The sequence below is a fragment of the Salvelinus alpinus genome, chromosome 26 (assembly GCF_045679555.1).
Source record: "Salvelinus alpinus chromosome 26, SLU_Salpinus.1, whole genome shotgun sequence".
NCBI classification, from domain to species: domain Eukaryota; kingdom Metazoa; phylum Chordata; class Actinopteri; order Salmoniformes; family Salmonidae; genus Salvelinus; species Salvelinus alpinus.
In genome coordinates this window covers 2,591,981-2,605,523 of record NC_092111.1, presented here as the reverse complement: position 1 = coordinate 2,605,523, position 13,543 = coordinate 2,591,981, and the positions used below count along the sequence as shown (strand labels likewise).

General features: G+C 44.9%; 1 protein-coding gene across 8 annotated transcripts in view; it reads left to right on the top strand.

The window, feature by feature from the left end:
* LOC139554448 (sodium bicarbonate cotransporter 3-like) overlaps nucleotides 1-13,543 on the top strand; it is a 61,137-nt gene that overhangs the window by 33,744 nt on the left and 13,850 nt on the right. For 6 of the 8 annotated variants that reach the window (XM_071367254.1, XM_071367253.1, XM_071367250.1 and 3 more), the window contains exons 7-13: nucleotides 497-874; nucleotides 4,841-4,923; nucleotides 7,138-7,295; nucleotides 7,550-7,637; nucleotides 7,879-8,025; nucleotides 8,548-8,657; nucleotides 12,571-12,745. In XM_071367254.1, the coding sequence (XP_071223355.1) occupies nucleotides 497-874; nucleotides 4,841-4,923; nucleotides 7,138-7,295; nucleotides 7,550-7,637; nucleotides 7,879-8,025; nucleotides 8,548-8,657; nucleotides 12,571-12,745 (1,139 nt within the window). Of the gene's footprint in view, nucleotides 1-496; nucleotides 875-4,840; nucleotides 4,960-7,137; nucleotides 7,296-7,549; nucleotides 7,638-7,878; nucleotides 8,026-8,547; nucleotides 8,658-12,570; nucleotides 12,746-13,543 lie in introns of all 8 variants that reach the window. The other 2 variants (XM_071367257.1, XM_071367255.1) reach the window with 2 other exon arrangements.

The window sequence follows — 13,543 nt, the reverse complement described above, 5'->3', positions numbered from 1 at the left end:
CTACTGTCACATTTTGTTTTATTCAATGCATTAAATGCAGTGTTGCCTGGGTATAAAATATGTGTGACATGTCATATATTGCATAGCTTGCTTGCACTGTATGTATACCAAACAAGTGGACCGATATGAAATATTTGTGGTTCTGTGTTTGTATGTGCACCTCTTCTCTTGCCTGCAAGCATCTCTCTACCCAAAATGCTCTCCCTTAGTACAATATATGTCACTGTGTGATTGGTGAGTGGACAAGCTTATTGTTCTGTGTGGACACCTCACCTTTCCCCTGCAAGAACCTCTCGACACCTCTGTCTCTCTCTAACCACACTCCTCCCAAGCTCCCCTCACCTTCTTTCTGCCCCCAGATAATGCACCCCTAAAACCACCTCTCTGATGAAATCCTCCCTCATATGTTTCTCCTTTTACCCTCCTTATTCTTTTTCCTCCCTTTCTTCTCTCCCTCCTCTCCCTTCTTTGTTGTTGTGTCTTCCCGCAACTCCAGGGGAGGGCCTCTCCGCCTCCCGCCACTCCCTGAAGCCGGGGGCCTCCGTCTCCAACCTGTCCCAGAGGCGAGAGTCCCGGATCTCTATCCTCCTCAACCTCCTCCTGCCAAACTCCTCCTCCACCTCCACCGGGGGGCCCTCCACCGGACCTTCGCCCCTCACCACCCCCCAGAACACGCCCCCTACTCCCCGCCGCTCCCCAAACCCTCCCCGCGCTTCTGGCCCCGCCCCGGTCCGCCAGGTCATCCCGGAGGTGGTGGTGTCACCGCCTGAGGACGACGAGTCGCCACCCACCGCCATTACGAAGGATGAGGAGGCGTATTCCGCTCAGCAACCGTCGCTGCACACTAGAGGGCTCCAGCAGCTGCCCTTAGAAGGCAAATATCTGTGTAGCCTGCCAGTGTGAGTCACGGCTTGAACAGAGAACACTAGCACCAGCATGCTGGCTGTGCCCTCCTTCTCTACCCTACCATAAATCTATTATCAATCACCAGCAATGTTCACTTTTTATACCCCTCTATTGACTCAACAAGACCTCACACAGCTCTATCACTCTCCACCTCACTCGGTTTTTCTCTACCTTATTCCATTCTTGCATGCCTCTCTGTTTCTCTATCAAAACATCTTTCTGCACTCTCCGTTTCTCTCATATCTCGCTCCATTCCTAGACTATTTATTGTTCACTTTCCTTTCTCTCTATCTCCACCTTTCTTCATCCAGCCCTTCCACACTACCCTCACCTTGCTTGGCTTGGTCCCTCCACTTCTCTTTGCTCAGTGTGTGTGCATGGCTCTTTTCGAGAATGGTAATTGTGTTTTATCATTTACCATACCATAGTTCTGCAGTGTCCGACATTGACGATGGCCCGCTGTCCCGGGGCCAGTAAAAATGTGTGTTGGGCCAGTAACTTCTCTGTGCATTTTGGCATTCCAGTTTGACATTTACCTGCTGGTACCGTAGAATCTCTTGGGAAGGAATGGGATGCGTGGGATAGAGAGCAGCAGTAGTTCTGGTGTTTGTTTTTTTGTAGCTGGTTATTTGGACATATCACGATTTGGCAGGTGTAAGCATCTTTCGAATTTCGGGAATGGGAGGGGATCTTCGGCCCCATAACTTGCAAAGAGAGCGGGTTCTGCTCCTCGTTCTGGTTCTGCTCCTCGTTCTAGCATCTCTTCATCTCTTCTCTCAACACGTATGGACCCAGAATCGAGCAGCTTACTACATGAAACTTTAATTTGGGGTTAACCAAGATTATCTGTTCTGTCGCTGTCTTGAAAACCATTTGAAGACTACACGTGGAAAAGTCATGCAATTTTTATATTTGAGCAATATGATTGGCCATTCATTCAACCACGCTCCTCGCGCGTCAACTTCTCGAGCAGTACATACTGTAAGCTGATGCGTTCACATGTGAGCTGTCCAGAATAAAAAGAAGCGCTCACCAATCCATTTCCTTTAGGAAAATGTATTTATAAAAGTAAACCTTCAATAGTGAACATATAGTACTAGCAATATGCTGGCTAGTGTTGATTAAAAGACACCTGGCATTCATCTTGGCTAGCCTACTTTAGCCAGATTAATATCTTCTCTTTTGAAAGGCAGTTGTCGTAATGGGGAAGCGTCCTATTCTTAGATCTTCTCAAAATAACATACTTTAGAAACAAAAGTAAATGCAATTAATACAATGCAATTCTAAATAAGGATATTGCTAGATTCTATTCCACAGCTTTTTAATACATCCCATAATAACCAAATGTAGCCTATTACTAGCTAAACATAGAGAGAACGCATGCCAACCTATAGGCCCTGTATGACCCCAATGCATTTTAACTACACCATGTTCGGGCCAGTAGAAATTATGTTTGGGCCAGTGAGAAAAAAAGTTCACCTTTCACTCTGGTTCGGTGATGATTTCTTTGTCCACTTTTTCATTGCAAACCTTTTTTTATTCATTCAGTCCTAAAATGATAACCTGAAGGCGTTTAATCGACTGCAAGTTTTCCAGCCCTTGAGGCCTGTCTAGTCAGTGTAAGAGATGAGTCGACAGGTCTCATATTCTGGGTTATTTTTCCAGTTACTGTCACTTCTCTCCATGACTGTCCCATTGTGAATATACTGTACAACCAGGACAGACTTAAACAACTTCAAATATCTTGTATTTTTCCAGAGCAGCATCGTTTGGCGTCTCCTCCATAATTCCTGAGTATAAACACACACGTCTCAGACGTTATCCCCATAAAGAGTCTAGCAAGGGACGCCTACAGTACAAGGAGTGTGCAAACAGCATGCTAAATATAAAACCATAGAGAGGGGTTGTGGTGGGAGGGTTTTAACGTTGGCACGTAACTCTCTCAGTCCCAGTGACATCCACAGTGACTTTTGTTCTTCCCGGACCTGGATAGTATTTAGCCCCTGTATTTATAGCAGTGTGTGTAGGAGAGAGCTGAACCTGGAAGGTTGGGTCATGAGAACTAGAGACTTCTAGTTTGGAGGGAAACATGATTTAAGATGGGCAACTGGTTGTCTTATTATAGGTACTAGTGTGGTTCTGTAATCTTCCATTACTTCTGTCTAGGAGACAACGTTTGCCAAGAAACTATACACTGTACTTGACCACGTTGTGAGTATCGCTCGAGTGAAGTTTGAATCCCATGTTTGACAACAGTTGCCAAGATACCAAGTACTAGACACTTACTTCACCTCGTTCTGAGTATCGTTCATTTGAGTTTGAATCCCATGCTCGCGTAGACAGGAAGTGTAGGATGATTTGTAGGAACTATTAGGCTAAACCTTATAACACCCAAACCAGCTATCTGACCGACAAAATTGCTTGGTAAACCACCTCTCCCTAATGGCAGGCTATAGAGAGTTATTGTAGATTCAATAAAGCGTCAAATGCCTTCATTGCATCCCACACACGATGAATGCAGCTGCTCATTCCTGATCAGGCCCTGGGGTCACTTTAGGCTATTCTTCACCGTTAGTGTCCACTAACAACATAATTGACCCTGAGAGTTATAACTGCAATCGACACTGTATCTGCATCAGGGGAGTCAGAGCATCATCAGTCTTCCTACCAAGGCTTATATACAGTTGCGGACTAAATATATTGGCAGCCTTGCACTTTTCTTAAATAATTCCCTATTTCATATGAAATAAGTTGAAATTGAAAATGACATTTGGTCTCCACACCTTTTGTTATTGGATTTTCAACATTGCAGAACAAATTGTATTTTTGTAAACATTTATTAAGAAAAGTGCAAGGGTGCCAATATATTTGGCTGCAAATATATATACAGTAGACCTGCTCACCTTTTGACTGCCGGATTCTTTAGTAAGAACTGTCTAATGCCACGGCAGCACTCATGTCACAGTACCACACTTAACATGTAGTGTCAGCTCTTGGTATGCAGATGAAGACAAATGATCAGAGTCAGTAGTGTTTGTCCTCAGTGTGCCCCTGGTTTTGGAATGATGTGATTTGATTAGTCAAACTCGTTTACTGTACATATAGAGCATGGCCGGAGGTCCAGCATGGAGCGCGCATTCCGGGTTTAAGCTTCCGGATGCAATCTCCACTAATCCCTGTCACTCCCAGGGGCTTTGTAGGGAATGTGAGCAATAGCGCTTCTGTTCGTCCCAACATGGCTGCCTCATTGCCCGCACGGCCGAGTTAGAATAGGTCACAGGTCAAGGATGACCACAAGGAGGAAACTGTCACCCATTCATATTCATTTGAACATTCCTCTACGTTCTAGGTGACTGAGACCGAGGGAGTGGAGTGTGTGGTGTCGCTATGTTACAGTTCATTCATTTCTGTGGTTCTTTCCTCAATGCACGTCTCCCTCGCTGAAGTGCTGGCGTTTCCTGTGTACGGCTCACCTCACATGGCTATAGGGCGCATTGAAGTTTAGGTGCAATTTCTTGAACCTTTATCACTGCAGGCCATAATGAAGTTTCATTATGCTGTCAATTAATTAAGGTCTTTTGAGATCGTATAAATTGAACTCTGTATCAAATACTATTTAGCAGTATGCATTGGTAGTCTGGGCCTATACAATAGAACCTATAGAAAATAATTGTAATTAATTGATCAGAGTATGGCTGCATCATTTTTGTATAGATCAAGGCTTCTCAAATTTTAAATATGAGAACCGGTATTGTGTTTTGATGCTTTGCAAATTGTCTGCATATGAGTGATATATGAAAAACACAATATTAGCAAAAGTAGGCATTCTAATCTCAGTATCCACGAGAATGCATTGAGCAGCAGGTGCCTCGGTGCTCCAGAGCTGACATTGCTAACACTCTTCTGCCACTCCCCTGTCTGTTTGTCGTTTCAGGGCCACTGATATCCACGCACTCTGTCCCCAGTAACCTGGATAGCAGCAGCAAGGCCGGAGACAGGAGGCCCTCCAAAGCTGGGGTCAGTAAAGATAAGAGCAGTGTGGACTTCAGCAAGGTAACCCCTGCTCCTGGGCAAAGAAACAGATGGCAGTTCTGCTTCTAGCTCCTAAGAAACCTTCCAACAAGCATTTCGCTACATCACAAGTGTTTCGCTACACCCGCAAAAACATCTGCTAAATATGTGTATGTGACCAATAAAATTTGATTTGATCATCAGCCACATTCATCCAGAGGACCAAGACAACCATCATCAATCCACAGCCCTTACTCTCTGGGCATAATAAACATCACCTGCCTTGTAGAACCAAGAACCAGTCTCAAAGTTAACTGTATGGTGTTTTAATTCAATAACTGGGTTTGGTTCAGTGAGCTCTCCCTCATTATATCACCTTACGACTCTTTCATCCATGTAATAAGTAGGCTGGCGGCCATGAGGAGTCATCAGCTTCAAACCAGCTTTCATGTGTATGCCAAGAAGCAACCTCTTACTGCGGGAGTCTAATCAAGAGAGGGAGACATAGTGTGTGTGTTTTTGAAAAGAGAGAGATGCAGATATGACCCATCTCAGTGGGCAAGGTTTCCCAGCTCTCTTAAATAGTTCAAGCAAACGACCTTGTGACGAAAGGAACTCCATTGCTCTGTACTGCCCTTATATTCTCCCTCTACGCCAGTGGTTCCCAAACTTTTGGGTGCGCCCCCTAGGGGAACTCAGTGCGGTGTTCAACTTAGTCTTGAAATTTGGAAATTGGGTAGTGCATCATCAGTATTCCTCTTGCCATGTCAGTCATTGCATACCTCAGAGGGCTTTTTATAACTTGTCAGAAATGTCCAGATCAACTAGCCCATGTCAGCTAACTTTTTTTTTTTTAGCTCTTTTTTTTAGCCCATGTTCGAGTCACTCAAATATCACATGAATACACATTAAACATGGCAAAATGTATAGAATTGCAAAAAAATTGCTTAAAAACTGCTAAATCTTCTCTGCACCCCATGAGAAAATGTGTTGAATTGCAGGAAATAAGATTTAAACCTACAAAATGTTATCTCCACCAGCAAGAGGGTTGTGAACAGTGCTTGTGCCCATAGAAATAGACATGGGGGGGGTAGATACTCCAGGTAGATACTGTATAATGATACAACAAACCAGTGTTTTCCAATATAAAGCTGCATTCCCATTGGCATACCGCGGGTCCCGACAGACATCATTGCAGTGCGGTTGGCATTTTTCATGCTATAGGCGTGGGGGTCTGAAACTTTGGGCTGAAAATATTGTATGGTATATCCCCACAGATTATTTAGAACAGTTGTCTTTCTGTTTTGTATGTGTTATCTATTGTATTAAAAAACCCTAGAGTCGATGTCCGCGCCCCCCGCGGAACTCTAGTTAGCATAATACAAAAAATCCCCATAAAATCTGTCAGTTTAAGCTAGAGATTTGTTTTGCATTGGATCAGTCTCAATCCGCCGATGTCGCACTTCCGCATCTGCGGTGAAAGGTGGCAGAGCTAGAGCGGTGTTTGTTCTACGATCCCCACAAGCGTCTTGGGACTCATCTGAAGTCAGTTCGGCCGATCTGCCAACTTCTGTCTGTAGCATCCGAACAGTTTGGGCTACTCGCTAATATGACCCCTTTGTGGAAAGGCGAGACTCTCATGAACACGTGCATGTTGTCCCCCGGTACCAGTTGAAAAAATGAATGGAAGTATATGGAGACTGTTCGTGCCAAAAATAAAGGGTTAAATACATGTTTAAAAAAAAAAAAATAATAATAATAATAATTTAAACATGTTTCCTTATCTTTCTTATATCTAAGATATAGGACAATAATACGATAGCCTAATATAATGGGCCACGTGAGAATCTCTTGTATTTTAACCTATTAGCCTATTTTTTGTGCATTTTGATCTTGCCTAGGGTGGCAAAATTGCTAGGACCAGGGCTGCAAAGCGAGCTACATCACATACACCTAAAATAACATTGCGGGACTGTGGTCGGGTTCAGGACCAGTTCTTGCGGGAGCGGGTGGGAGTCGGACAAGAAGTCAGCAAGAGCTAGAGGGCGCAGTATGAAAACCAGTGGGCGGGAGCGGGATGAAGAATTATTTCCTGCGCAGACCTCTTTCCCTAACACTAACACTCTCGATTCAACTCATCATCAAGCCTTCAATCATCAAGACACTCTCTTATATAGTTGTTACTCCCTAAAGTCTCTCTGTCCCATTCGGCTCCTATAGGTGGACATGAACTTCATGAAGAAGATTCCTCCGGGCGCTGAGGCGTCCAACGTGCTGGTAGGTGAGGTGGACTTCCTGGAGAAGCCCATCATCGCCTTCGTACGCCTGTCTCCCGCCGTCCTCATCACAGGGCTCACGGAGGTGCCCGTGCCCACCAGGTAGGTACACTACATCTCTACACCCACTCTTTCACTGCTCTTTCTCTGTCTAACCTGCTGGTTCTAGGTTTTATTCTTGCACCTACTCTCCTACAGTAACCTAAACCATTTGTATTTGGAGTCATATGTCCTATCACCAAATATACTCACTTATGTTGGGATTTAATTAAAATACATTGTCTTAGCCTATATCTGCCCATCTACATATATTTGCGTTGAGTCTAATGTGTGAAAATGGTTTGTGTCCTCTGCAGATTTCTGTTCCTGCTACTGGGTCCACACGGGAAAGGCCCTCAGTACCATGAGATTGGCAGATCCATGGCCACACTGATGACAGATGAGGTGAGAGGAGGGGAGATGTTTTACATGCTGTTTGTGCAATTATTCTTTTATATTCTTATCAGGATTAGTAACATTCATTCATAAACATGAATTTTATCCCCCCCTGACATGCATTGAATATAATAACTGTGTAACTTTTTCCCTTTAGGGGGATCCTTAAGTGTGGCATTCAGATTAGATACATTTTAAGTAAATTAGATCAACATTTAAAAGCTATACTCTTTCCTGCATGTCTCTGTAGATATTCCATGATGTGGCGTACAAAGCCAAAGACCGGACTGACCTGCTGTCTGGGATAGATGAATTTCTGGACCAGGTGACAGTTCTGCCCCCAGGAGAATGGGACCCCACGATACGAATCGAACCCCCCAAGAACGTCCCATCGCAGGTGTGGGTCTAAGATGACAATGAGCTTGCCTATAATCAGAAAATGAACAAACCCATACAATTTTTTTTTATATATATGTCTGAAGTTAAGCCTGATTTTAGATATTGGTCACATATTTAGTGCTCTTCAATCATGATCCTGGAGACCCACAAGGGGTGCGGGCTTTTGTTTCTGCCTAGCACTAACACACTTGATTAAACTAGTCAAGGGCTTGATAATTAGTTGAATCAGATGTGTTAATACTAGGTTGGAGATATAGCCTGCACTGCACCACCTGTAGGCCCCAGGACCAGGATTGAAGAACACTGGCTTGCATGGTAGTTTTCCATTATGTTTTTGATGATGTGTATGACTGTGCCTCCTGGTGGCAGTAGAGGATATGTCAGCCCTGTAATAACTTAGTCATGCGTGCATACATTTTCGTATGGGTGGCCCCAGCGGAAATCGAACCCACGACCCTGGCGTAGCCAACTCCATGCTCTACAAACTGAGCTACACTTATAATGACTCTCTCACCTTTAGATGAAGAGGAAGATGCCCTCCCAGCCCAATGGGTCGGCCTCACCCTCTGGGGAGATGTTGGAGGAGGATGAAGGCCACGGAGCTGGGCCCGAGCTGCAGAGAACCGGACGGTGAGTTAGACATATGAATTCATAGGGGAGGTTTCCTGGGGCACAGATTAAGATTAATTCTAGATTTAAAAGCATTTTCAATGGAGATTCAATTTTGAGTTTGTTTTTTAGTCCTGGACTAGGCTTAATCTGTGTCTGGGAAACTGCCGCATAGAGGAGAGTTGATAAGGCAAAAGATTTCAAGGCAAGAGATCCGGGTGCCTTGCGAGGATCAGGTGACAAGTGGCTAATCTGCCCTTGCCTTCCATTTTGCTAGCTAACGTTCAATCGCTGGAAAATAAATGGGACGAACTGAAATCACATATCCTTCCAACAGGACATTAAAAACTGTAATAATATCTTATGTTTCATCGAGTCGTGGCTGAACGACGACATTAAGAACATACAGCTGGTGGGTTATACACTCTTACTGCAAGACAGAACAACAGCCTCTGGTAAAACACAGCTGGTGCACAATATCTAAGGAAGTCTCAAAGTTTTGCTCACCTGAGGTAGAGTATCTCATGATAAGCTGTAGACCACACTCTACCTAGAGTTTTCATCTGTATTTTTCATAGCTGTCTACATACCACCACAGAGCGAAGTTGGCACTAAAACCACACTCAATGAGCTGTATTCCGCCATAAGCAAACAGGAAAATGCTCACCCAGAGGCGGCGTTCCTGGTGGCCGGTGACTTTAATGCAGGGAAACTTAAATCAGTTTTACCAAATTTATATCAGCATATTAAATGTTCACCCAGAGGGAAAAAAATTCTAGACCACCTTTACTCCACACACAGGAACACGTACAAAGCTCTCCAACGCCCTCCATTTAGCAAATCTGACCATAACTCTATTCTCCTGCTTACAAGCAAAAATTTAAGCAGGAAGCACCAGTGACTCGGTCTATAAAAAAGGGGTCAGATGAAGCAGATGCTAAACTACAGTACTGTTTTGCTATCACAGACTGGAATATGTTCCGGGATTCTGCTGATGGCATTGAGGAGTACACCACATCAGTCACTGGCTTTATCAATAAGTGCATCGAGGACGTCATCACCACAGTGACTGTACGTACATACCCCAACCAGAAGCCATCGATTACAGGCAACATCCGCACCGAGCTAAAGGTCAGAGCTACCGGCTTTCAAGGAGCGGGACTCTAACCCAGCTTATAAGAAATCCTGCTATGCCCTCCGACGAATCATCAAATAGTCAAAGCGTCAATACAGGACTAAGATCGAATCGTACTGGCTCCGATGCTCGTCGGATGTGGCAGGGCTTACAAACTATTACAGGCTCCAAAGGGAAGCACAGCCGCGAGCTGCCCAGTGACACAAGCCTACCAGACGAGCTAAATAACTTCTATGCTCGCTTTGAGGCAAGTAACACTGAGGCATGCATGAGATCCTCAGCTGGTCCAGATGACTGTGTGATCACACTCTCTGCAGCCGATGTGAGTAAGACCTTTTAAACAAGTCAACATTCACAAGGCCTCTGGACCAGACAGATTACCGTCTGTACTCCGAGCATGCGCGTGTACTCCGAGCATGCGCTGACCAACTGGCAAGTGTCTTCACTGACATTTTCAACCTCTCCCTGTCTGAGTCTGTAATACCAACATGTTTCAAGCAGACCACCATAGTCCCTGTGCCCAAGAACACTAAGGTAACCTGCCTAAATGACCACCGACCCGTAGCACTCACATCTGTAGCCATGAAATGCTTTGAAAGGCTGGTCATGGCTCACATCAACACCATCATCCCAGAAACCCTCGACCCACTCCAATTTGCATACCGCACCAACAGACCCACAGATCTCTATTGTACCCCACACTGCCCTTTCCCACCTGGACAAAAGGAACACCTATGTGAGAATGCTATTCATTGACTACAGCTTAGTGTTCAACACCATAGTGCCCTCAAAACTCATCACTAAGCTAAAGACCTAAGGACTAAACACCTCCCTCGGCAACTGAATCCTGGACTTCCTGATGGGCTTCCCCCAGGTGGTAAGGTTAGGTAACAACACATCCATCCAGGACCTCTATACCAGGCGATGTCAGAAGAAGGCCCTAACAATTGTCAGACTCCAGCCAACCTAGTCATAGACTGCTCTCTCTGCTACAGTATGGCAAGCGGTACCGGAGCGCCAAGTCTAGGTCCAAGAGGCTTCTAAACAGCTTCTACCCCCAAGCCATAAGACTCCTGAACAGCTAATCAAATGGCTACCCAGACTATTTATGCATAGCCACTTTAATAACCCTACCTGCATGTAGATAATTACCTCGACACCGGTGCCCCTACACATTGACTATGAATCGGTACCCCCTATATATCCCCACTATTGTTATTTACTGCTGCTCCTTAATCATTTGTTTTTCATATCTCTTACGTTTTTTTTTTTTAGGTGTTTTCTTAATTGCATTGGGCTTGTAAGTAAGCATTTCACCTGTTGTATTCGGCGCGTGTGACAAATATACTTTGATTTGAAATAAATGTTATTCATTATGAAATTCATTAAACATTTTTAAGGCAATACATTGAAACTGTTTATGAAGTCAAAATTAACAGCATACAACTCCTACATACTGTGACAAGTCATGAACATAACTGCACAGCACATAACCACGGATATTGAATGGTTGATTTTAATGTTGTATAGATCGTTATGACTGCACAATTACGATGCTAACATAAATACACTGCTCAAAAAAATAAAGGGAACACTTAAACAACACAATGTAACTCCAAGTCAATCATACTTCTGTGAAATCAAACTGTCCACTTAGGAAGCAACACTGATTGACAATAAATTTCACATGCTGTTGTGCAAATGGAATAGACAAAAGGTGGAAATTATAGGCAATTAGCAAGACACCCCCAATAAAGGAGTGGTTCTGCAGGTGGTGACCACAGACCACTTCTCAGTTCCTATGCTTCCTGGCTGATGTTTTGGTCACTTTTGAATGCTGGCGGTGCTTTCACTCTAGTGGTAGCATGAGACGGAGTCTACAACCCACACAAGTGGCTCAGGTAGTGCAGCTCATCCAGGATGGCACATCAATGCGAGCTATGGCAAGAAGGTTTGCTGTGTCTGTCAGCGTAGTGTCCAGAGCATGGAGGCGCTACCAGGAGACAGGCCAGTACATCAGGAGACGTGGAGGAGGCCGTAGGAGGGGAACAACCCAGCAGTAGGACCGCTACCTCCGCCTTTGTGCAAGGAGGAGCAGGAGGAGCACTGCCAGAGCCCTGCAAAATGACCTCCAGCAGGCCACAAATGTGCATGTGTCAGCTCAAACGGTCACAAACAGACTCCATGAGGGTGGTATGAGGGCCCGACGTCCACAGGTGGGGGTTGTGCTTACAGCCCAACACCGTGCAGGACGTTTGGCATTTGCTAGAGAACACCAAGATTGGCAAATTCGCCACTGGCGCCCTGTGCTCTTCACAGATGAAAGCAGGTTCACACTGAGTACGTGACAGAGTCTGGAGACGCTGTGGAGAACGTTCTGCTGCCTGCAACATCCTCCAGCATGACCGGTTTGGCGGTGGGTCAGTCATGGTGTGGGGTGGCATTTCTTTGGGGGGCCGCACAGCCCTCCATGTGCTCGCCAGAGGTAGCCTGACTGCCATTAGGTACCGAGATGAGATCCTCAGACCCCTTGTGAGTCATATGCTGGTGCAGTTGGCCCTGGGTTCTTCCTAATGCAAGACAATGCTAGACCTCATGTGGCTGGAGTGTGTCAGCAGTTCCTGCAAGAGGAAGGCGTTGAGGTCCAAAAGAGTCGACAAATGTGTTATGGTCCCCTATATGGTATTAAAACCAAATCCAGAAGTACAAGATGTTATCTGGTGTACTCTACCGCATTAGTATAATGCTGCTACTTCAGTTAGCCTGCTGCAATGTGTTGTGGTTTTTCCCTTCCTCTAGGATCTTTGGAGGCCTGGTGATGGATATAAAGCGGAAGGCGCCGTTCTACTGGAGCGACATCCGGGACTCGTTGAACCTGCAGTGTCTGGCCTCCATCCTGTTTCTCTACTGCGCCTGCATGTCCCCTGTCATCACCTTCGGGGGGCTGCTGGGCGAGGCCACTAAGGGCAACATCGTGAGTGGGTCCTTGTACATGAGTATCAATGAATGCAACTCCGATTACATCTGTTTGTCTTCTATCTGTGATATATCACCTAAAACAGTTGAAGTCGGAAGTTTACATACACCTTAGCCAAATACATTTAAACTCAGTTTTTCACAATTCCTGACATTTAATCCTAGTAAAAATTCCCTGTTTTAGGTCAGTTACGAACACCACTTTATTTTAAGAATGTGAAATGTCAGAATAATAGTAGAGAGAATGATTTATTTCAGCTTTTATTTCTTTCATCACATTCCCAGTGGGTCAAAAGTTTACATACACTCAATGAGTATTTGGTAGCATTGCCTTTAAATTGTTTAACTTGGGTCAAACGTTTTGGGTAGCCTTCCACAAGCTTCCCCCAATAAGATGGGTGAATTTTGGCCCATTCCTCCTGACAGAGCAGGTATAACTGAGTCAGGTTTGTAGCCCTCCTTGCTCGCACACACTTTTTCAGTTCTGCCCAAAATAATTCTATAGGATTGTGGTCAGGGCTTTGTGATGGCCACTCCTATACCTTGACTTTGTTGTCCTTAAGCCATTTTGCCACAACTTTGGAAGTATGCTTGGGATCATTGTCCTTTTGGAAGACCCATTTGCGACCAAGCTTTAACTTCCTGACTGATGTCTTGAGATGTTGCTTCAATATATGCACATAATTTTCCTGCCTCATGATGCCATCTATTTTGTGAAGTGCACCAGTCCCTCCTGCAGCAAAGCACCCCCACAACATGACGCTGCCACCCCCGTGCTTCACGGTTGGGATGGTGT